At 46.6% G+C, this 24,191-nt stretch overlaps 1 protein-coding gene across 1 annotated transcript; it reads right to left on the minus strand.

Annotated features, from left to right (window-relative positions):
* Positions 1 to 12,216: 12,216 nt before the first annotated feature.
* Positions 12,217 to 15,839, minus strand: MEX3B (mex-3 RNA binding family member B). Its single transcript, XM_006870918.1, has 2 exons — positions 15,128 to 15,839; positions 12,217 to 14,302 (listed from the first exon to the last, which is right to left on the minus strand). The coding sequence occupies exons 1-2, from the start codon at positions 15,399 to 15,401 to the stop codon at positions 12,855 to 12,857; spliced, it is 1,722 nt and encodes a 573-aa protein (XP_006870980.1). The 5' UTR covers positions 15,402 to 15,839; the 3' UTR covers positions 12,217 to 12,854.
* Between the last annotated feature and the right edge of the window lie 8,352 nt (positions 15,840 to 24,191).

Raw genomic sequence — 24,191 nt, forward strand, 5'->3', positions numbered from 1 at the left:
TCCAGCCTTCTCTCTACCTATCTGTGTCTGTTATTTTTTTTTCATTTTATATCCTTACTGACCTCTGGAATTCTTTTTCTTTTTTTTTTTTTATTATGTGATTATTTGGCTTTCATAGATCAAAAATCATTGTAAAAACTTGAAGCAGGATGCACAAGTACTCTGAGTCAATTTGGCTAAGACCAAGTCTTTGATATTAGAGCATTTGATTGTACAACATCTTTACATATGGTATGATGTCATTATTTTATTTTACATAGGAGACGTCAAGTTTTTCAAAGTGGTTTCATATCAGTTCATAGAACTGATCTCACAGCAACCCCATGAGGTAGTAGGTAATATGAATGTCATCATTACCCTAATTTTACAGTGCAAGAAAAGCTCAAAATGCTCAACAGGGGACTCATTGGTGAAGTAGAAAATAAAGCTTTCTGGACACCAAGATCTTTCTGGACTTTGCCCTGTGCATACACTCGTCTGCTGAAAATTGTTGCTTTTATTGAAAGGCTTGGGATGACTCCAATGACATGTGAGCAGATTTAACGTATGGCTTACTGAAATTATCCCAACTCCTTCACTTCTCATTAAAACTGATGGCATATCTTAGTATTCCTCCCCGGACTCAGAAGGCACTTCAAAGGCCTCCTTATGGACATTGGTGACTGAGTTACAAGAGCGTCATCACTTGAAATTTCTTAATGAGCAGGATTATGATATTTAAGGTCATTTGTCACAGCCACGTTTTTTATAGCGCACATCCTAGATGGATTAATTCACCCACACTTCCTATTCAGGGGACTTGTTGTATTCTAACTCTGCATCCAACTTATTTGCTGTGAGACGTTGGGAAAAATTACTTCCTATCTTTCAGCCTAGTTTTCTCTGTTGGGATATTAGAAGGATGGAGTCATTTATTGGTGTGTAAACTAGTAACTGGAGAGGACGACCTAAGCATAATCTGGAGTAAAATAGAGATTCCTGGGTCCACCCCCACTGTTGTTTAAAATTCTCATTCAGTAAATTTGGAATGAGACCTGGAGAGCTGCTCTGTAAAAGGCTCCCTGTAAATCTATCAGTAGGGGACGGTTAGTTAAAGATTAGGATATACACCTTAGACAATACTACAGAATGCTATTAAAAAGAATGAAACCACTTAATTCATATGGATATGATACTTTGGACATATTATCAGGAGGGACCAGTCCTTGGAAAAGAACATCATGTTCAGTAAAGTGGAGATTCTGCGGAAAAGGAAAAGACCCCAGTGACATGGGGACCCAACCCTAACAATTGTGAGGACAGTTCAGGACAGGGCAGTGTTTCATTTTGTTATGCATAAGGTCCCTACGAGTCGGAACCAACTTGACAGCACCTAACAACATAGATGATAGATAGATAGATAGATAGATAGATAGATAGATAGATAGATAGATAAGAGAATGGTGGTGTGTCATGGAGTTGGTTCTGACCCATAGAGACCCTGTACAGGTTTCCGAGGCTGTAAATCTTTACAGGAGCAGAAAGCCTCATCTTTCTCCCACGGGACAGCTGGTAGTTTTGAACTGCTGACCCTGAGGTTAGCAGTCCGATTCATAACCACTACACTATCAGAGCTCCTAGGTAGAGAATAGACATGGAAAAAAGAAAGAAAGAATTCATCATATGCCATGTATTATTCTAAACGCTGTAAAAAAACATCACCTTTGAGGTAACTATTGTTGCCCCTGTTTTATAGATGTTAAAACTGAGGCACAGGACAATGTAGCAACTTTTCCAAGTTACACAGCTAGTAGGAGACAGAGTCGGTCCATTCTTCTTCAGCACCCCCAAGTGCCACTCTAATAACCCAACGGTTACCCTCACCACTGGACCTAGTGACTGGTAAAGTGGAGGGTCAGCAAAAAAGAGGAAAACCAAACCCCTCAACAAGATGAATTGGCACAGTGGCAGCGACAACGAGCTCAGACATAACAATGGCGCAGGCGCAGGGTGGCGCAGTGTTTCGTTCTGTTGTTCATAAGGTCTCTATGAATCGAAATCGACTCAGCGGCACCTAATAACAACAGCAAAGTATTTGCCAGCTTGGCTGAGTCATGATTCTCCGTGGTTTCGTAGTTATGTAATGTGGCAGTTATGTGATGATTCCCACGGATGTGATAAACCAATAAGAAGATGAAGGGTGGGCTGCGATACCTTTAATCTCATCATGATCCTGGTCCAATGTAAGAGAGTTTCCCAGGGGTGTGGCCTGCAACACCTTTTGTCTTACAGGAGATACAAGAAGAGAGAAGTGAGTAGAGAGACAGGGGACCTACGACCTACCACCAAGAAAAAAGAGCCAGGAACGGATGTGTCCTTTAGACCTGGGTTTCAGTCACTGTGAAGCTCCTTGTTGTTGTTGTTAGGTGCCATCGAGTCAGTACCGACTCATAGCGACCTTATGCACAGCAGAACCAAACACTGCCTGATCCTGGGCCAACCTCACTACTGTTGCCACACTTGAGTCCATCGATGCTGCCGCTTGGCTAATCCATCTCGTTGGGGGTCTTCCTCGTTTTCTCTGTCCTAGACCCAGGGAAAAATTCATGCCAAGACACATGGAGAACTCCGAATAATGCCAGGCCTACAGCTGCTGAAAGGCGACACAGACCTTTCTCTAGAGCAAGTGTTCTGAATTCATACTTCTAGATTTCTAAACTGAGAGAGAACATATTTCTGTTTGTTCAAGTCATGTACTTGGGGCATTTCTGTTATGGTAGCATTAAATAACTAAGACAAGACCCAAGACAGAAGTCACAGTCCTTTCCAGAGGGACCATCCCATCACATCCTATTCATTAGAAGCAAGTCATAAAGTACAGGTCACGTTTACGGGAAGGAGATTACACACAGGCATGAACACCAGGAGGCAGGGGTCATTGAGAGTCATCTTAAAGATAGTCTGCCATGGCAGCCTTCTAGAACTTTCCTATGCACACAAAAACATAGGTTTAATGACATCTTTTGAATTTTATCTTAACAGATAACCAGGTTTTTCTCTTATCATAACATGTAGAATTCTATCATTACATATCATTGGAAAATACCTCACATAATGAACAAGCCCTTTATTGATGGACTTGTAGGTTATTCGGTCAACACTCTTTTCATGAATTTGACAAGCATGTATTGAGCACCACTTTATGTCTAGCTCTAGGTACAAAGGTGGAAGGATAAGCCCCTGCCCTCGTGGCATTCCTGGCTAGTCAGAGAAAAGGCAGGTCAACAAGATACTACAGTGGGAGGAGGTACAAAGTGTCACAGAAATCCAAGAGGAAACTAAGCACATCTCTTCCCTTTGCTATACGCATCAGAAGGAGTGCTGGTGGCGGGTTAAGTGTTGGACTGCTAACTGCAAGGATGGTGGTTCAAACCTACCAGCTGCTCTGAGGGAGAACGATAAGGCTGTCTGCTCCTGTAAAGATTTACAGTCTCAGAAACCCCATGGGACAGTTCTACTCTGTCCTATGTTGTTATTAAGTGCTGTCGAGTCAGTTCCAACCCACAGCGACCCTGTATAGGGTTTCCGAGAGCAGCTGGTGAGCTTGAACCACCAACCTTGCAGTTCAAATGGCTTTGCAGTCGGACACATTAACCCACAGCACTACACTCTGTGCTACAGAACAGTGATAAGTAGGAATCAAGTCTATGGCAGCAGGCTTTTTCATCCATATCAGTAAACCGACTCACAAAGCTACAGTTTTGTTCATGCCTTCAACAAAAGCCTGTACTTGATGTTGTTGGAATCAGCACAAAAGTCTCATGGGATGGGTAGTACCCGGTATGTGAATTTTAAACCAGACTCAGAACCTACAATGTCAATATGAGAGAGAAGGAAGCAAAAAAAAAAAAAAGTCAAAAAGCATGGCATTCTGAAGACCAAACAATTGACTACATTTCATTTTTCGGTCTAGGTTTTGGCATCTTTTAGTCACTGTCTAAATTAGTTCATGTGACATTTTTATGGGGTTGTCTTCCTGGGGAGAATTCGGTAGTCATTTTATCCTCATCAAATGCTAATTTTTTTGTCAACCTGGGAAAGATATATTACAAAATTAGCTTAATGCTCATTGTTCAATTGGTCACAAAACAGTCAAGACATGACAAGCCTTTGGAATAAATTTCACACAAATGTCTCTGTGTTCCTAAAGTACTATTCCTGTCTTAATGCTCTTGTCAGCACCACCGAGAAAGAAGAGCTGGGAGCAGTGTGTTCTTTAGACTCAGGGTCCCTGTGCTGAGAGCCTCCTAGACCCTGAGGGAAATTAATGTCAAGACACATGGAGATCTCCGAGGATCATTGGACCCACAGATGTTGAAAAGAGACAAAGATCTTTCCCAAGAACAGACAGAAAGAGCTTTCCCCAGAGCTGGTACCCTGAGTTTGGACTTCTAGTCTCCTTAGCGGTGAGAGAATTCATTTCTGCAGTCAAAGTCATCCACTTGTGACACTTGTATTGCCGCAGTATTCGATAACTAAGACAATCGTGTTGGTGTGTAGCCTGGAATGAGTACAGCCACTGCGCCCTGCTCTAATTTTCAAGTTAATTACACTTATCTCTAGGACAGAAATTCCATTCCTGCTTTGTGACAAATGAGTGCTCGCTTTTCTTGAAAATAGCTCCTATAAAAGCTATTTTGGGGGTTTAGATAGACCCGGGATTGGAATCCTTAGGGTCAGTGTTTATTGACTGTGTGGCCTTGTTGTTGTTGTTAAGTACCGAGGAGTCAGTTCTGACTCATAGTGACCCTGCACAGGGTTTCCGAGGCTGTAAATCTTTACGGGAGCAGAAAGCCTAATCTTTTTCCTGTGGAACTGCTGGAGTGGCCTTAGACAAGTCATTTAATTTCTCTATACCTAATTTTCCTGATCTTGCTCATACCTTGGTGTTGTTGTGTGCCATGGAGTTGTTTTTGACTCATAGCAACCCCATATGACAAAACTGCCCCCATAGCATTTTCTAGACTGTAATCTTTTAGAGAACCCTATCACCAGGTCTTTTTCCCATGGAGTTGCTGCTAGGTTCAAACCACCAACATTTTTGGTTAGCATCCTAGCCATTTTGCCTTTGTCCACCAGGGCTCCTTTTGTTAGACCTTTTTAAAGCGTTGAAGAGCAAAGACGTCAGCCTGAGGACTAAGGTGCACCTGACCCAAGCCATGGTATTTTCAATAACCTCATATGGATGTGAAAGTTGGACAGTGAATAAGGAAGACCACAGAATAATTGATGCTATTGAGTTATGGTGTTGGAGGAGAATATTGAAAGTGCCATGGGCTGCCAAAAGAACCAATAGATCAGTTTTGGAAGAAGGGCAGCCAGAGTGCTCCTTGGAGGCCAAGATGGCCAAACTTCGTCTCTTATACTTTGGACATATTGTCAGGAGGGACCAGTCGCTGGAGAAGGATATCATGTTTGGTAAAGTGGAGGGTCCGAGAAAAAGAGGAAGACCTCCAACGAGATGGATTGGCCAAGTGCAGCATCGATGGACCCAAGCGTGGCAACTGTAGTGAGGTGGCCCAGGATCAGGCGGTGTTTCATTCTACTGTGCATAAGGTCACTATGGGTCGGTACCGACTCAATGGCACCTCACAACAACAACTCTATTCAAAATCAACTCAGTGGCAACTGATTTTACTACAGTGGGCTGTGCTAATGTCTGCACAACTTTTAGCACAGTGCCCTGCTCACAGTGAGGCTCCAGGAAACTATAGCAACCAACCATTTTCACTGGACCTCTTTCCCTCTCTGCCCTTCTTAGAAAACAGGCTGCACTTAACAGTGAGTTGGATAAGCACTGCTAACACAAACCTACCAACCACTCCTCAGAAACCCTCTACAGGGTCACTATGATTTGTAACCAACTCAAAGGCACACAAGAGGTCAAGGTTAAGTTGACTGGTCTAGGGCAGAAGGAAGACAAAAGGGAAAAAAATCAGTCTAAAAAGGTCCTTGCCCGCTAGCAAGGAACACTGGTGGTGCAGAGGGTTAAGCATTTGTCTGCTTACTGAAAGGTTAGTGGTTCAAACCCACTAGATACTCTGCAAAGAAAGATGAGACAGTCTGCTTCTGTAAAGATTTAGAACCTTAGAAACCCTGTGGGGCAGCTCTCTGTGATGAGTCAGAATTGATTTGATGGGAGTGGATGGGGTTTGGGTTTTGTTCCCCTAGCCGAGGAGAGAATGACCCTCTTAAATGAGAACAAGTGAATATGTTGTTGTTGTGAAGTGCCGTTGAGTTCCGACCCATAGGGTGTCTGAGGAGCGGCTGGTGAACTTGAACTGCTGATCTTATAGTTTGAACCCACTCTGCAGTCCAGCGCATTAATCCACAGCGCCACCCCAGGACCCCCAAATGAATATAGTCAACATGAATTCCATCTCTTCTCCAACTACCTTGTTGCACAAAAGCTTTAAGGACAACCACTTCCAGCCATTGTTCTGGCCAGCAGGCTTGAAGCCCTGTTGAGAGGGGATAGATGGACTCATATTTTGGGAGAGAGAAATCTTAAGGAAAAAAAAGCTCTCATCCCTTAGTGGCTGAATTCACTGAAGATGCCTCTCTCAAGAGCCAATTTTGGTGGGATAAGTAGAAACAAAGACATATGGAAGGGACACCGGGAGCACGGTCGTTAAGCATTTGACTACTAACCAAAGTATCTGCAGTTTGAACCCAAGAGCCACTCTTCTGGATGAAGGCTGTGACCACCTACTGCGGTTAGGTTGACAGCATCTGAATCCCTGTGGGGCAGTTCAACTCTGTCTTCTGGGTCACTATGAATAGGAACCAACGTGACAGAAATAGGTTTGCTTTTAATGGATTTATGAAATATCAAATATCCAAAGGGGAAGAACAGCAGGCATAGACTTATTTCCAGAGTTTCTCCATAAATTCTATCTCAGAGCCACTGGGAACTAGACAAGACAAAACGGGTACACACTGGAGTTAGAAAAGCCAGGTTTGAATCTGCGGGGATGATGCTTTGAGAGCCGGATACTGTTTAGAGAGAGGCACAGTGACATCATGGTTACGGTAAGGCTCCCAGGAGAAATAGGAAGTGAATGTGCTTTGAGCATTCCATATAAGCGTTATTATTATTAACTGTCTGCAATCTTCCACTCTTGGGAGAATAGAATCCCTTTGTTGTGGCCTGCTATGCTCAGACTTCAGCCTTGGCCTCCCCCATATATTCCCGATGCCACATGGTGATCCAGAAACACTGCTCAGGGTCAACATTTAGGCATTTAATTGTTGCTGCACTGTTACAATTACTGATAAGCAATTGCAAGGTCATAGATACACGGCAGGGAAGATACATTTGCTTTGTCTACATCAGGATTTCTCAAACCCTGGGCCACATAATTCTCTGCTGTGAGGACTATACTGTGCATTCTGGGATGCTTAGCAGAACCTCTGGCTTTTATCCACTCCTGCCTCTTCCCCAACACACTCAGTTTTGACAAAAAGGCCTCCAGACATTGTCAAATATCCCAATCCAGGGAGAGGATCAAAATCGTCTCTAATTGAGAAACACTGGTCCACATGAAGAACTAAACCAAGGAATAGCAATTACAGACAGAGATGTCTTTTAGCAGCTTCAGAAAAGGCAGATTTCAGAGGGGTGGGAAAGTAGGGGAAAATTGTTGGCCCCTTAATCTCTTCAGCTCAAGGATTGTTGTCCCCACACTCAGTGGTTAGTTCCACGGTAGTCATGTAGAGAACCTGGGGATGGTACAAAAATGCTTGCTTTGGACCAAAAGTTAATGCCATCCAATACCAGTAGCACGTGTCCACATCCCCTTCTGGGCACAGGGGCTTGGGTCTGCAGGGGGGAAGTCTATGTCAGAGGATAGTCTGTCCTTTCAAGAAGCTGAATTTTATTCGTAATGCATTCCCAAATCCATCTCTCACTATAGAGATACACAGGTTATCCCAGAGGCGCATCCAACTCCGCCTCCCCCCACCCCACCCCCAAAAAAAGAGCCACTGCCATCAGCCAATTTCAACTCATAATGACCCTATTATAGGGTTTTCGAGCTCATACATCTTTACTGGAGCAGAAAGCTTCATCTTTCTTCCACGGAGTAGCTGGTGGATTCAAAACACCGAACTTTTAATTAGCAGCCCAACACCTAACCCACAGCGCCACCAGGGTTCCTCAAGAGTGCCTCAGCAGACTCAAAATCTGATCTTTGTAAATTATTCAAAGCAGTACATGGGCCATGAAAAATCATAAACCCATGTGTAAAGGCCCATGAGAATTGTAGTCAATGAAGTTTTTGGTTTCTCCTTCCATTCTCTGTAATCATTTCATTACTAGTTGTTAAGTGGTGTCTAGTCGCTACGGACTCATAGTGACCCTGTATAGGGTTTCAAGGAGCGGCTGGTGAGCTTGAACCACCAACCTTGTGATTCAAAGCGACCTTGCATTCCAGCGCATTAACCCACAGTGCCATGCCAGTGTAAATAGAATCTTAGTCTTTCCAAACAGCTAAAGGAGGTAGGGTGGATGGGTTAGACGTTATAACATTTCTCTTTGCCAGGTCTCAGCTAACTTCTTTTGTTAAGCACTGTGGAGTTGGTTCTGACCTATAGCAACCCTGTATAGGGTTTCCAAGGAGCAGCTGATGAGTTTGAACCACTGACCTTATGGTCCACGCCAATTTTGCAGTCCAGCACATTAGCCCACAGCGCAACACCAGGATTCCAACTTTCTGTTCCCTAACTTTCTTTAGGAAACAGAAAAGAGGGTAAGCATTGCCTGAGAACTTTCCAAAGTTAAAGATCAACCCATAAATTCTTCAATGAGGGTCATTCCTTTGTCATATCCCATACCTAAAACCTGCCTATAAATGTTGTTGTTGGTAAGTACCATCAAGTCATTTCCTATATAGGGTATCTGAAGAGCAGCTGGTGAACTTGAACCACCCACCTTGCAGTTCAAACCAACTATGCAGTCCAATAACCCACAGCGCCATACCAGGACTCCTTTAGATGGTGGTGGTTCCGAAATAAGGTCAGCGGTTCCAGCTGCACCAGGCACTCTCGGAAACCCTACACAGGGTGGCTCTGAGTCGGAAGTGATTCATAGGCATAGTGAGCCTGCACAGGGTAGGGTTTCGGAGCCTCATCTTTTTCCTGTGGAAAGGCCGGTAGTTTCCAACTGCTGACCTTGAGGTTAACAATCCAACTTGTAACCACTACACTACCACAACTACTTCTCCTTTAAATGTTGTTGTTGTTATGTGCCCTGGAGTCAGTTCCGACTCACAGTGACCCTGTACAGGGTTTCCGAGGCTATAAATCTTTACGGGAGCAGAAAGCCTCGTCTTTCTCCCACGGAACAGCTGGGAGTTTTGAACTGCTGACCCTGAGGTTAGCAGCCCGATTGGTAACCACTACGCTACCAGAGAGCATCAGTTAAACCTAACTAATCAGGAGATGGAACCCCTGCAGGTACAAATGGCAAATGTGCTTGGGCTGCTAAGCAACCCAGAGGAACCTTCAAAGAAAGGTCTGTCAATCTACTTCCAAGATCACAGCCATTGAGAACCTTATAGATCACAGTTCTGCGCAAACACACAGAAAAGTTCAAGTCAACTCAGTGGCAACTGGTTTGCTGTTTGTTTTTGTCATCAGGCGCTACACAGATAGTGACTATGGTAGTATTGTGTACTGTGGAGTCCGTTCCTACTCACAGTGACCCTGTACAGGGTTTCCAGGGCTGCAAATCTTTACAGGAGCAGAAAGCCTCATCTTTCTCCCACGGAACAGCTGGTAGTTTAGAACTGCTGACCTTGAGGTTAGCAGCCCGACTCCTAACCACTTCTCTACCAGAGGTCCTTAGAGACTGACTGTATTTCTGGACAAAAAAAAATTAACAGAAAGGGGAAAGGCAGGGCCATTGGTGTATTTGTCATTCACCTGCTGAAATGTTATCCATCAGCATGGATAAAATAAACATCTGCCAAATTCTAGTCAAACACTGTTCCCCAGGGGTAACAGCAATCAGGAAGTTCACTGGGAATCCAAAGGCATACTCTTCATTCTTAAATACTCTCCAGAACGTAGAGTTCATGTTGAGTGAAAACATCTGGCTCCTCCCCTTGACAAAGCTCACAACCAGAAAGCAGGTGTAGCCTGCCAAAAACAAACACAAACTCCCCTCACACACCAGTTAACACCCTCAGCCTGTCAACATCAATTAGCCTGTCCTGCAACAACACAACCACTGCTATCAAGTCAATTCCAAATCATAGAAACCTTGTGTAGCATTTGTGAGGCTGTAAATCTTTACAGGAATAGAAAGCCTTATCTTTCTACAGAGCAGCTGCTGGGACTGAACTTGTGGTTAGCAGTCCAGTGCTTATGAAGACCAGTGCTCAAATTCAGCAAGATCATCTGCAAGCAGAAATGGCCATTCTCTGCGTTTCCCCCAAGGGAGTGACACTCAATAGAAACTCAGTACAAAGCTGAGACCAACTTTTCCATGTTGTTTACAAGGCACAGAGGACTAGGGCCACCATGTTCTCAGGGACCCATGCAGGGTGGTATCAAGAATTTACTGGTCTGTAAACTCTATCAATATTAAAGTTTAGTTTTGATATAACTTTACATTAAACTATTTTCATGTTTTAGGCAAAAGTGTATAGGCTTTTACAGTCCCGAAAATGAAAACATTTCCTTTGACACTGAAGGTTTTTTTGTTTTTTTCCCTTCTAACTTTATTAAAACAATTTCATGGGGTCGCTAAAATTATCACAGGCTCAGGTTGTGTCTAATGAAGAAGTCAGCTCTTGATTTGGTGGTGGTGGTGGTTATGTGCCATGGAGTCGGTTCCAACTCAGTGACCCTGTACAGGGTTTCCGAGCCTGTAAATCTTTACGGGAGAAAGCCTCATCTTTCTCCCGCGTAACAGTTGGTAGTTTCAAACTGCTAACCTTGCAGTTCACAGCCCAATTCGCAACCAGTACACCACTTAGCTACTAGAAATTAAAAATATAAACTGCTAAACCAAACCAGATCCTTAGCCATTACGGCAGTTCCAACTAATTGCAACCCTTTGCGTTACAGAGTAGAAATGCTTCATAGGGTTATCTTGGCAGTGCTCTTTACTGAAGCAGATGACCAGACCTTTCTTCAACGGCACCATTGGATGGGTTTGAACCACCAATCTTTAGGTAGGTTAGCAAGCAATGGCAAACCACTTGAGTACACTATACCAAAGGACCTCAACATACTGTTTCCAACAGTTTAATCACCCAAAAACAACTCTGGCCTTTTTTTTAATAGTCTATTCTGTTGATAAAATACTGACGAGACATACCTTAAAGTTATATATTTCAACTCACCGCTTAAAGGTGATTTTTTAGACTCCAAGAGGCTTAAAAAAAAATCGAGTCTCCACACAAGATAGATTTTCTTCAATATTTTATTTATATAGAAATACTTAAAAAAATGAAGTAGCACCATTACTTAAGTTTTACCTTTATTATGTAGAACTTTAAATGTCAGAAAAATAAAACTCTTGATACAATTTCAAATCTTGTCTCAGCAAATATAATATTAGTATTTGACCATGAGGTTAAAGGCCCTTTATCATAAAATAAAATATACTTTGTTTTTAAACTTTGCTCAGTAAAGTACATTTAAGCTCAAGTAACATCACCTACATATACATAAACAAGTGGTAAACAAATGTATTAAAATAGAAATACTAAAAGTAGAGTGGTGCAACAGAATTTGGTAACTTGCACTGAATTCTATTTATACAAATGTTAGGAAACATCAACAGTTCCTTTTGACATGTTTATACATTTCCATTTTGTTTTTGTTTTTTGTAATAATATAGAATAAAATATGTTTTATATCACTGAATAGAAAATATGCTGGGTGAAGCAGATCTAGAAGATTTGTCTGAACCTATAAAATCTCCATCCCAACAGAATACTGTTCAAAACATTACACATTTTATGGTTTGTAATTCCATCACAATTGTGTGATTATTAAAATAATACAGTGTTCTTTGCCATAAGGCCATACTAAAATAAAAAGATTTAACCCAGCTACAAAAAAGTTCACTGAACTTAAATTAAAATACTTGTAAACATCTTTGCAATATGAAATATAATTTTTCAAGTCAAAAAAGAATAAAATACTTCAATCTGTATTAATGCAATTTCTCTTTAAAACTTTTAAACGTTTTTTAATATATAAGAGATATGTTACATTTTCTTTAACTTTAATAAAGCTGCAGTATCCTGGTTTTCACAGGAACTCCTGGTCCTTCCACGAACATTCAAAAAGGATCCACTGTGTTCTAATAATAAGTATCATAAGAACCCACCGACAAAGGGGGACACACTAAACAGTCCACACATCCCATAAGAACTATTATTACCAGCATCTTCGTCATAATTATTGTTTTGTTTTGTTTCCTACTTTAAGAAAATTGAAAACTTGTGGGGTTTTCTTCTCTTGAAAGCTTCCTATTAGGTACAGTGTAAAAACTATCATTACTAGAATGTCGCCGTTCCTATTATTTATAGAGCATGCATTTCGGTGGTTGGTTCAGAGGTTTCCCAGGCTACAGTACTCTTGAGGCAAATATCCTGTCAAGTTCCTTTGTTTAAAACTTTTCAATTTAAAAATGAGCGGATACTACAGCTTTCCAAACTCCTCTCAGATCTCAAGAGAGTGAGCAGATGGGGAAGAAAAAGGTGGGGCGCGCCAGGGAGGCTGACAGGCGCTGGCGAGTGTGGATTCTGGGGATAAGGTTGCCCCTTCCCCCGTTGCGCACAGGCGCGAAGCTGCCTTCAAGAAAAGATGCGGATGGCCTGAGTGACTGCGGTGTGGCAGACGGGGCACTCGGGCTCACTCTTTTCACAGATGCGGTTGGCGCATTCCATGCAGAAGAGGTTGTGGCCACAGGGCACGAGCGCTGCGATCACCTCGCTCTCAAAGCACACAGAGCAGTCGCGGCTGCCCTTTCGGCGCAGCCCGGACGAGGAGGAGGAAGAGCTGGAAGAGGAACTGGAGGACGAGGATGAGCCTGAGGTGTCCGAAGGCTGCAGGCCTGGCAACTGGGTCCCCAGTCCATTGGCATAGGCAGCGTAGGCCAGGCCCCCTCCGCCTGGGTCGCTGCGTACCCTGCGAGCAAGGTGGTGCTCGCCCGCCCCCGGGGCCATATGCAAGGGCGGGGACAGGCGCGGGCAGCTGGTGCCCGGGTGCAGCCGTCGATGCACCAAAAGCCCCAGATTGGCATTGGAGGGCGCGGTGGCGCCGCCCCCAGGAAAGACTACTGAGGAAGACGAAGCGGAGGAAGACGCCGAGGAAGAGCAGGAAGAGGACACGGGAGCTGCAGGTCCGCCTCCTGGGGACCGTTCGAACTGGGCCCAGAGAAGTGGCGCCCCAGGAGGAGGGGCGGGAGCTGGGTCAAAGGTGGGCTGCAGCTCCGGACAACCGTCGGGAGATGGCACAGAGGTTTCCCCAGCTGTGTAGGTGTAGCCGTTGCCATTGTTGTTGTTTCCATTGTGGGCGAAGCTGAGCGCAGGGCTGGGAGGGCTGTAATCCGCCAGGCGCGGGGTAGCGGCTGTGCTGCCGCTGGTACCCCCGCCGAAATAAGAGTCTGTGGAGGCGCTGCCAAGGGAGCTGGAGCTGTCGTTGCGGTAGCTAGAGAAGGGCTTGCGGCCAGGGGTGGGAGTGATGCTGGGGGTGGGTTTGCTCCAGAGGCTGCCCGGGCCGGACCCGCCGGACCCATGGTGCAGATCGAAGCCGACATCCGTGCCGTTGGCGTGGAAGTCGTTCTCATCGGTAAGTTCAATGATGCCGCCGGTGCGCAGAGCGATGTGCGCCTCAATCTCCTCGCGAGCCCGATCCACGTTCTCCGGCATGCCAGTCACCTCGAACACCGGCTCCTTGTCGCGGCTGGGAGTCACGATGTACGTGTGCGTCTGCTGCTGAATGCGCTTGATCGTGGCGCCCTTAGGCCCCACCACGAGCCCCACCACGCGGTAGGGCACCCGCACCTGGATGGTGGTCTGCCCAGGCAGGTTGGGCGGCCCAGGCACCGCCCCATTGAGAGCAGTGTTCTTATTCCGAGAGGCGCGTATCATTGAGAAGTGCTCCGCTGCAGAGATGATCTCCCTCCGAGCCATGGCCACATCCTCCTTCCTGCCAGTCACAACAAAGACTGGCTCCTCCCCGCGAACCGGGGTCTTGATGTAAGTGTTGGTCTTAGCCCGCAGCGCTTTGATTTTACAACCTGGGAGCCGGGGTGCGGGGGGGGGGGGGGGGGGGGGGGGGGGGGGAGGAAGAGATAGACACGCCCATTATCCCAGGGTAACCGCGGAGACAAGGGACAGCCAGCGTCCAGGGCAGCTAAACGGCAGGCCGTGGGATGAGCGGAAAGGGGGCGGCTCCCTCGCTGACCTGGGGCCGCGCCACCGGCTAGGAAGCGGGTTCCACCCGCGCGGCGCTCGAGGAACAGCCCATTGGCTGCCCAGCCCTCCCCCCAGTGACTGCAGTTGTCCCGAGCCAAACCCGAGAATCACAGAAAAGTCAGCTGGGGAGATGCCTCTGGGATCTAGTGGGGCGCGCTGTCCGCCCTAAGGACCCAGCGAAGGGATCCTGGAAAAGCGGCAGTAGCCTAGATCCCCTAGCGCGAAGGACTAGAGTGGGGCAGTCCTGGGACCCATTGTTCCTTCTTGGGGATCCATTCCGCTTTGCAGAAATCCAGAATCCTCCTCCCATCTGATGCTCACTCCTCCTTCCCCCTCCCAAAGGACCGATCCAAGGCCCCCTCCCCCAAGCATCTTATATTTAAATTCTATTTCCCGGGGCGGGTTGGGTGGGGGCGCTTAGGGAGAAGACAGTGATTTTAGCTGGAGAAAGTGCATTCCGCCGTGGCTGCGGCGCGGCTCTGGGAGACTGCCTGCCTGCACTTTCTTTGTCTAGGGCGCCGGCTCATCGCGCGGTTCTTCCTCCTCCCTACGGCTCCCCTGCGCCGCGGATCCCGCTCCCGCACGCGTTCTCTCTGTGGGGCGGTGGCCCGTGACTCCCTCCCCCAGCTCATCCCCGTGGGACCCACCTTGTCTCCCCACGATCTCCGCGACATGCTCGGAACTGGGCACCGGCACGCACTCGGTCATGTTCACGCTCTTCTTGCGCGGCTCGCTGTCGTAGAGAGAGGCGCCCTCGTCACTGTCCAGCCCCAGGAGCGAGAGCTGGTCGAGAGCGAGCTGCAGGGCTCTTTGGTCATCCAGGGTCTCTCCTCCGCCGCTGCTGCTGCCGCCGCCGCCGCCGCCTCCCCCTCCGCCGCCGCTGCCGTTGCGCTCCAGGTCTGCAAACAGCGAGCTGGGCATCGCTCGGCCGTGCGCGCCGCGCCCCCGCCGGCCCTCGACTCGGCGGCGAGAAGCTGCGGCCACAAAGACAGCCGGGAAGCGGGTGGTCAAGGGCGGGGAGGCCGGTCGGCTGCAGAGGGCTCCGTTGCTCCTTTCTCGGTGCTGGTAGGAGTGGGTCGCTCCGTGCCGTCCGCACCCGGCAGTAGCTGCAGAAGCCCCCGCCTGGGTCCCCACCCCAGATCTGCTGGCGGGTGGGGTGGGGGCAGAGCTCGAGCGGCGGCCGCGCGTGCCCCCCGACTGCCCGGCTGGCTGGCCACAATGCCGAGCGAGAAGCGAGCAGGCGAGCGACAGCAGCGTTTCTTTAAGGAGCCCCTCCCCGGCTCCTCCACTCCCTCCCTCCCTCCCGCCCGCCCGCCCTCACTCAGCGCTTTTTCCTCCTCTCCTCCCCGCCTCTTGACTGAGCCTCTGCAGCCAGACGGCTCCGGAGGGGGATGAGGGAGGCGCAACGTCACCGGCGGGAGCTGACACTACAATGCTACTGACACTATCGCTGGGGGAGGCGATTGGCGCGCGCCTGGCCGGGGGCGGGCGGAGGCCGCCGGCAGAGCGAGCGGAGAGCGAGTCACCCCTCCCAGCGCTCTCCGCAGCCCGCCCCATCCTCCTCCCGGCCGCGCCCCTCCCCCGCCACCGCTAACGCCTCTCTTTGTTGTCTAATGCGGGACAGCCGACGCAGGACACTTGTTTGTACCTATCAGCGTAGGACAACCACGCTCTAGGCTTCCTACCTCGTCCGATTGGGGAAGCGGGGGATGGAAAAAACAAACACTTGAGCCCAACTCCGATGCTAGGGACACGACTCTCAGAGAGCGGTTTTTACAAAGTCCCGTTAGTGCCCCCCAAATATGAACCACCCCTGGAGCCAAAGGTGCGACTGAGAGCAGGATCTATTGTTTCCCTAAAAGAATGGTCCAAACCCTCGGACACGGAAAGCAGGACTCGATGTCCTGGGACGTTCGGACAAAGTGGCTCTCGGCGCGGGCTGTCCACCTGCACTGGAGCGCAGGAGACACAAAGGCACACGCCCGCCCGCACCGCCTCTTGCGCGCGCGCGCGCCCGCGCCCGCTCCTGCATTTCTGTCCCCTTGGGCTGCACTTCGCCCAACAAGACCTGAAACTGTAAATCAGAAACGGCCAGAAGCCGGCGGTTGCGCGAGCTTCGCACGCTCAGCCGCGGGCGACCTCTGGAATTCACCGAACCCGGGTCTTGCACACGCCCAGCGTGCCGGCCGAGACCCCGCGGGCGCTGACACGCGCACCAGCGCCGCGCAACCACCGCGAGGACGCTGGCCTTAGCGCCAGCGGGAGGCGCGGATGAGCGCGCCCACTGCTCCCCCGCCCTTCCTTCGAGTTGGACATGCGCGGTGCGCGCGAGAAGCGGACGGGCCCTTTAAGGCAAGCGCGGCGGCCCCGCCCACGACCCGCCCCGACTGGAGGAGTGCGCTGAAGGCCCAGCGGCTCTTTGTGCGCTTCTCCGGGTGGGGGTGGCGGCAGAGGGAGGGTGCGACGGGACCGGCCAGCGGGCGGGGCACGCGGCGAACTCGGTGGGGCTGGCGAGCTGCGCCCCCTCCCGGATCTCCGGCGGGCAGCTTGGGACGCTCGAGAGAAGAAAGGAGGCTTTGAGGGGCAGGCTTGGCGGTGCGCGCTGACCGCCCCTCCGCTCCTCCTCGGCTGCAGACCCGAGCAGACGCCCCTGGGCCCTGCGCGCGCTCCTCTCCTTTGTCCCTGTCGCCGCCCAGATCTCCGCATCCGCGCTGCGCCCTGCCATGGGCCGTTCCGTAGAGCGGCGGGAGCCGCGGCTCGCCGAAACAGCCGCGGTCCGCTCAGTGGGACGCCTGTGAGGACAATGAAGCCATGTGGCTGCAGCTGCAGTCCTGCTTATCCCGGAGACCTCGTGGTGCCGCCTGGCGATCCCGGGGTTTGGAGGCAGAGGCTCCCCAAGCAGAGGCGTACCTACGGAAAACAGCGCCAATGGCAATTAGTTTTAAATTGCTGAATGATCTCTGCGGGCTATGAAAAATGCAGGAATGATACATACTGCTCATTGGCCGAGCCCCTCAAGTGGCTGGCGCCCAGGGCAGGTGCTCTATCATAGATATGCCTCTGTCTCTACCCCCTGTAAGAGTGAACGAGCTCCCGGATTGGAGTCCTGGATTTCTTATCCGTGAATTGGGGAACCACAATACCCGCCCTACCCACCGTGCGGATAGTTCTGATGTTTAAATAAAACAATAGGTGTTAACGCTCTTTATTATCAAGACAGTTAATGCAAACGCCTTCACTTTTGAGAATACTTAGGGCGATCCCTTCCTTACTAGTTCACCTGGCGCTGTCTTGGGGTAGAGGTGCTGATTATTTCCATAGGGAAATGAGGCTTCAAACCATTTAACAGTGGTGATTTCCTCAGGATGTTTATGTCAGCCTCCCTGAACAGGCTGTGTTATGTGTATCTTTCTTGAAAGGGAATACTCAGTTGGGGGGTGGGAGGTGGGGACCTTCCAACGTGGTAGCCATGAGCTAGAACTCCAATAAGGTAGTTTGGTAATTTTTTACCCTGTTTATGAAGCCCAACTAATTTGGGAATGAGGAGTGCCCTGGAGGATTCCTGGAGGGGATCAGAATAAAGAGACCTAGCTTTGGGGGTGGGAGTGAGGGGAGAGGCCAAAGATGAGGCCCAGCCTGGTTTGTGGCCTCACTCATGGCCTACAAACACCAATGCAGAGAAGAAAATTAGAAAGGCATTTCCAGCTTACCGGTGCAACTGGCAATTTTCTAGTGTTTCAGAAATCTGACAGCTTCCATATTGGACGATTTGAGATTTCTTTTTTAAAATAACAAACATGATAAAGTGAAATTGCCCATCTGCTTACACAATATTGAGGCCTGGGCACAGGTAAATAGGGTCTAGAGAAGGATGCTCCGCCCCTTGTGTTGGGGAGCTCTACCCAAACTATTTCCTCCTGCCATAACTGGTGCCCCTCCTACCTGCCTTAAGATTTCAGAAGGGTTTGTTCAGAAACTCATTTAAACACACAGGATTAGATTGTTCAGATAGGGTTCCTGGTGGATTCCTGGGTTCCCTGGAATACAACACTTGGCCAAAATAGCATGGTGAATGTCTATCTTACCTCTTAGATCATGAAGGGGGATGAAAGTGAGGAGCTGTAACTGCCTTTAATTGTAACTCTAATAGTTCCAGAAGCAAAATAGAAATCTAATATTCGTTAACTATAACCACACATCTTAGGATAAACTGAAATTCTGAATTCATGCAAAGCTACCATTCTAAGAGGTACCCAGGACATTCCATGTAGCCCAGATCTCAGTTAAAGCTTAATAGAGCTCAGTTGGCTGTTCTGAAGACACTCAAGAAATTGTAGACCCTCCTTGAGTCCTAGTGTGGCGCTATGGGTTAATGCTCTGGACTGCAAGGTTGGTTAGAACTGCTAAGTTGGAAACCCTATACAGGGTTTGGAATTGACTCCGTGGGTTTGGCTTTGGTATATTGTTGTTAAGTGCTGTCAAGTAGGTTCAGACTCATAGCAACCCTGTATAGAGTTTCCAAGGCTGTAAATCTTTATGGGAGCAGAAACCTCATCTTTCTCCATAGATTAGCTGGTAGACTCGAACTACAGACCTTGAGACCCAGATTCAATTTCCTGTCAGTGCATCTCCATTTGCCAGTGGAGGCTTGCATGTTGCTACCATGCTAAACAGGCTTCATTAGAGCTTCCAGACTGACAAACAAGGATCTACTTGACAACAATTGGCCAGTGAAAACTCTAGGAATCACAAACCCTATCACAAAATCACAAAATGAAGCACACTGTTTCACTCTGTTAGGGGTCACCATGAGTCCCCGGCTGACTTGGCAGCAGCTAGCGACACATAAATGTATTGTGGTGGGCATTTTCTGACACTTGAATGCTATTATGAAAGTAATGATCTGGGAGGTTTTATCCTCAATTGGTGACTTTTTAATAAGCCAAGAAGTCATAAAAATTGCCAAGTCCAGTTGTATTTTTAGATAAATAATACAGTCTGGTGCCATAGTTTTGCTTAGACTTTCCCAGGCTTCTTTAGGACCCTAGAATTTAACTGCTTTTCCTGATAGAAAACACATTCCCTAAGGACTTCCCTTTATGGCCTTTTTTTTTTTTTTTTTTTTACTATTAGCAAAAGAAGTTTGCAAAGTGTGGTCTGGTAATATAAGACAGCATTTTAGTTGTCATAAAATAAGAGACTGTCTCACAGAAACAAATAAGATTAAGAATATGACAATTTTGTATTTTTGTTTCTAAATACCTCAATTGTTTTGCACACATCTTGCCTGCTTTTGCAAACGAAACTAAAATCCTCATGGGAAAACAGATACTTCCAGTTCACTCATTCAATACTTAACTAAGCACCTACATAGTTTATAGAGGCATAGAGATGTAAGTGTCGACAATAGAGAAACGAACAAGAGTAGGTCCTTCCCTTAAACGCTCGTCTTGTCCAAACACAATCACACAGCATCAGCCCAAATACTGGGGAATCTGCCTGGGGTTTGGGGAAGACTTAGAAGAAGAAGAGACATTTGATTTGTGCCTCCAATGAATGAGGCATTGTTGTTAAGTGTCATTGAGTCGTTTCTTATCCATAGCAACCCTCTGGGGTTTCCAAGGAGCAGCTGGTAAGCTTGAACCACTGACCTTGTGGTTAAAACCACTTTACAGTCCAGTGCATTATTAGTCCACAGTGTCACACCAGGACTTCAGATGGATGAGGTATAAGAGGTTAATTGAGACCTGTGCCTAGCACAGAGCATAGCATCTAGTAGGAACTCAATCAATGTTTCTTAAATGAATTAGTGAGCCAGGTTGAACAGCCTTGAAGGTGTAATTTTCTTAAGTATGTACATCAATAACAGTCACTGGGAGACAGCTCAAATGACTACAACAACTACATGATTTTGAAAAATAATAGTGATTGAAGGTGATTTATATTAAGTAGGAGTCCTGGTGCGCTGTGGGCTAATGGGTCAGACTGCAAAGTTGTTTGAACTGCAAGGTCGGTGGTTCAAGCTTACCAGCTGCTCCTTGGAAACCCAACACAGGGTCGCTATGGGTCGGAGTCAACTCGACAGCACTTAACAACAACAACAACTTATTATATATCAGGTGGAATCCCTAGGTGGTACAAATGGTTAACATGCTGGGCTGGTTGGTGGAGGTTCTATTCTACCAAAATGCCTTGGAAGAAAAGCCTGGTGATCCACCTGTGAAAAATCAGGCATGGAAAACTGGAGAATAACACTATCCCAACATACATGGCATCAGGCTTAGAGGAAGACTCATTAACAACTTGAGATATGCAGATGATACAACCTTGCTTGCTGAAAGTGATGAGAACTTAAAAGTATTTACTGATGAAGATCAAAGAGCACAGCCTTCAGTATGGATTGCATCTCAATGTAAAGAAAACAAAAATCCTCATCACTGGACCAATAAACAACATTCTTATCAATGGAGAAAAGATTGAAGTTGTCAAGGACTTCATTCTTCTTGGCTCAACTATCAACACTCACTGAAGCAGCAGTCAAGAAATCAAATGACGTATTGCATTAGGCAAATCAGCTGTGCAAGACTTTTTTAAAGTGTTGAAAAGCAAAGATGTCAGCTTGAGAACTAAGGTGTGCCTGATCCAAGCCATGGTACTTTCAGTAACCTTGTATGGATGTGAAATCTGGACAGTGAATAAGGAAGACTGTAGAAGAATGGATGCTTTTGAGTTATAGAGTTGGAGGAGAATATTGAAAGTGCCGCGGGCTGCCAAAAGAACCAACAGCCAGAGTGTTCCTTGGAGGCCAGAATGGCCAAACTTAATCTCTCATATTTCGGACATGTTGTCAGGAGTCACTGGAGAAGGATAAGGTGTAGGGTCAGAGAAAAAGAGGAAGATCCCCCAGCAAGATGGATTGGCAAAGTGGCAGGCAGCATCAGTGAGCTCAAGCATGGCAACAATTATGAGGTTGGCCAGGACTGAGCAGTGTTTCATTCTGTTGTACATAGGGTCGCTATGAGTCAGTACTGACTCAATGGCACATAACAACAACAACAACAACTACACACATGGATCACCAAGAGTGGAAATCAACTCCACAACATCTGATGTCTTATGTGCCAGTCAGTTTGCCAAGTAAAATGCAGTGAGGTCCCTGGCTGGCACAAGCAGTTTGGGATCAGATACTAACAACAGCAGTAACTAATCTTCAGATTGGTAGTTTGAACCCACCCAGCAGCACCACAGAAGAAAGACCTGGTGAAGTATTTCCATAAAGATTACAGTCCAGTAAACCCACTGCGGAATAGTTCTACTCTGTAACACATGGAGTCAGCACAATTGGAAATGAACTCAACAGTCATGAGTCTGGCTTTCTGGTTTTCAATACATTATATTAATTACTCCTTATAACTATTCTGAGGCTAGTAGTTTTATTTTCCTCATTTTACTGATGAAAGTAAGATAAGTCACTTGTTTTAGCACAAGCAGATTACCTTGGAACAGAGAAAGTTTAAGCTTCAAGGCTCCTCACTAGCATAGTCCCTTCCAAGGACTGGGAAGAAATTCTGCAATGTATTTACAAGACCACATGCTTTAGTAACAATTTTTATTTTCTCCAAAGAGGACTCTGAAATTAGGTAAGGTTGAGGCCCAACAAAGTTTAGACACACTCTTTAATCTAAGGTGTCTGTTACTGGTTGTTTTGTATCCCCAAAAGTATGTTGAAGTCCTAACCTGCCCTTACCCCAGACCTGTGAATGTAACCTTGTATGGACACAGGATCTTTGCAGATGTAATTAACTAGCAAAAGGTCATACTGGAATAGGGCAAACCCTTGTCCAATAAGACTAATGTCCTTATGAAAAGACAGACACACAGGGACGAATGTCATGTGACAACGGAAGCAGAGATGGAAATGATGTAGCTACAAAAACAAACAAACAAACAAAAAAAAACCACGAAGGACCAGAAAGTAGATCCGTGTTGTTTTGGAGCGGAGGGGGCGAGGGAGCGGAGGGTTACAAAGAGTCAGAAGTCACTTATGAGGGTGAAAGATAGGCTCATTAACTTTACTGCGATTTTCTTTTTACCTTTACACAGGACTTACCAGATGACGCAAGCACAGAGAGGTGAAAGCACTTCTTTTTTTTTTACATTCTTCTCTTGGCTTTGTATCATTGTATGAGGAGTCCGCACTGGCTCCGCAGTGGTTAACAACAGCAATGTGTGTATAACGCATGTTTCAGACATATTTTAAAGAAAATTTTAATAATATGGAAAATGTTCTCTTTATGTTGGGTAAACAAAAATGAGACAAAAGTGTGTGTGTTTCAAAACACTCAATAGGCCTTAGAAAAAGTGAGTGAACTAGACTGGGAAGATATACATCAGCATTTTAACAATGGAGCCTCTATGAATCAGAATTGACTCAGTGGCAACTGGTTCTTTAGGTAAGTCCCCCAGTGGCACAATTGGTTTACTATTTTAACCTACCCGGCAACTCCATGGAAAAGTCCTGGAAATCTTCTTCAGTAAAGATTCACCAAAAACTTAGTACCTTCAAGTCAACCCCAACTCAAACTACCCCTGTACAGAGTTTCCAAGGTTGTAAATCTTTATGGGAGCAGAACCCTTCATCTTTCTCCCTCAGAGAAGCTGGTGAGTTTGAACTGCTAATCTTAGCAGTCCAGAGCTTATCCTTCAGTGCCTTTAAAGATAGTTGTCGTTAAGTGTCGTCAAGTCAGTTCCAACTCACAGCAACTTTGTATAAGGTTTCCAACAGTGACTGGGGGATTTGAACCACCAACCTTGTGGTTAGCAGTCCAGTGCTTATCCTAGGACTCCATAAAACCATATGAGGCAGTTCTACTCTGTAACCCATGGGACACCAAGAGTAAGAATCAAATCAAAGGCAATGGTTTTTGAACCGGTTATTTTTTGGGTAGTGGGATCAGAACTTTAATTTTATTTGTATTTGTTTAAAATTCAAGACACACATCTTTACTTAAATAAAAATTTAAATTAATATTTGCTTAGTTTTAAAACTTCGTTGCTGTTAGGTGCCATTGAGTCAGTCCTGACTTATAGCAACCCTATTTACCAAAGAGCAAAACACTTGCCAGTCCTTTGCTAGCTCAACAATCATTGCTATGTTTAGATTCATTGCTTCAGCCACTGCAACCATGTTGTGTGGGTCCATCTTGAGGAAGGGTCTCCTCTTTATTGCTGACCCTCTGTTTTATAAAGCGTGATGTCCTTCTTCAGGGACTGGTCTCTCCTGTAACATGTACAAAGTATGTAAGATGAAGTTCCACCATCCTTGCTTCTAAGGAGCATTAGGGTTGTATTGCTTCCAAGACAGATGTATTCTTTCTTCTGGCAGTCCCTGGTGGAATATTCAGTATTCCACACCAAAACCATAATTTAAAGGAATCAATTCTTCAGTCTTCCTTATTCATTGTCCAGCTTTCACATACATATAAGGTAATTAAAAGCATCACAGCTTGGCTCAGGCACACCTTAGTCCTCAAGGTGACTTTTTTTAAACACTTTTTTTAAGAGGGCTTTTGCAACACATTAGCTCAACATGGTACGCCATGATTTCTTGACTGTTGTCTTCCTGTCTGTTGGTTGTGGATTCAAGTAAAATGAAATGCTTGATGACATCAATCGTTTCTCTATTTATCAAAAGATTTCTTATTGGTTCAG

The sequence above is a fragment of the Chrysochloris asiatica genome, unplaced genomic scaffold, assembly GCF_000296735.1.
Source record: "Chrysochloris asiatica unplaced genomic scaffold, ChrAsi1.0 scaffold00156, whole genome shotgun sequence".
Lineage (NCBI taxonomy): Eukaryota > Metazoa > Chordata > Mammalia > Afrosoricida > Chrysochloridae > Chrysochloris > Chrysochloris asiatica.

Excerpts from the sequence above, each read along its gene's own strand:
- MEX3B (XM_006870918.1), bottom strand. The coding sequence starts at position 15,401 with ATGCCCAGCTCGCTGTTTGCAGACCTGGAGCGCAACGGCAGCGGCGGC. Across the intron at positions 14,303-15,127 it reads GGAGATCGTGGGGAGACAAG|GTTGTAAAATCAAAGCGCTG; the intron begins GTGGGTCCCACG and ends CCCGGCTCCCAG.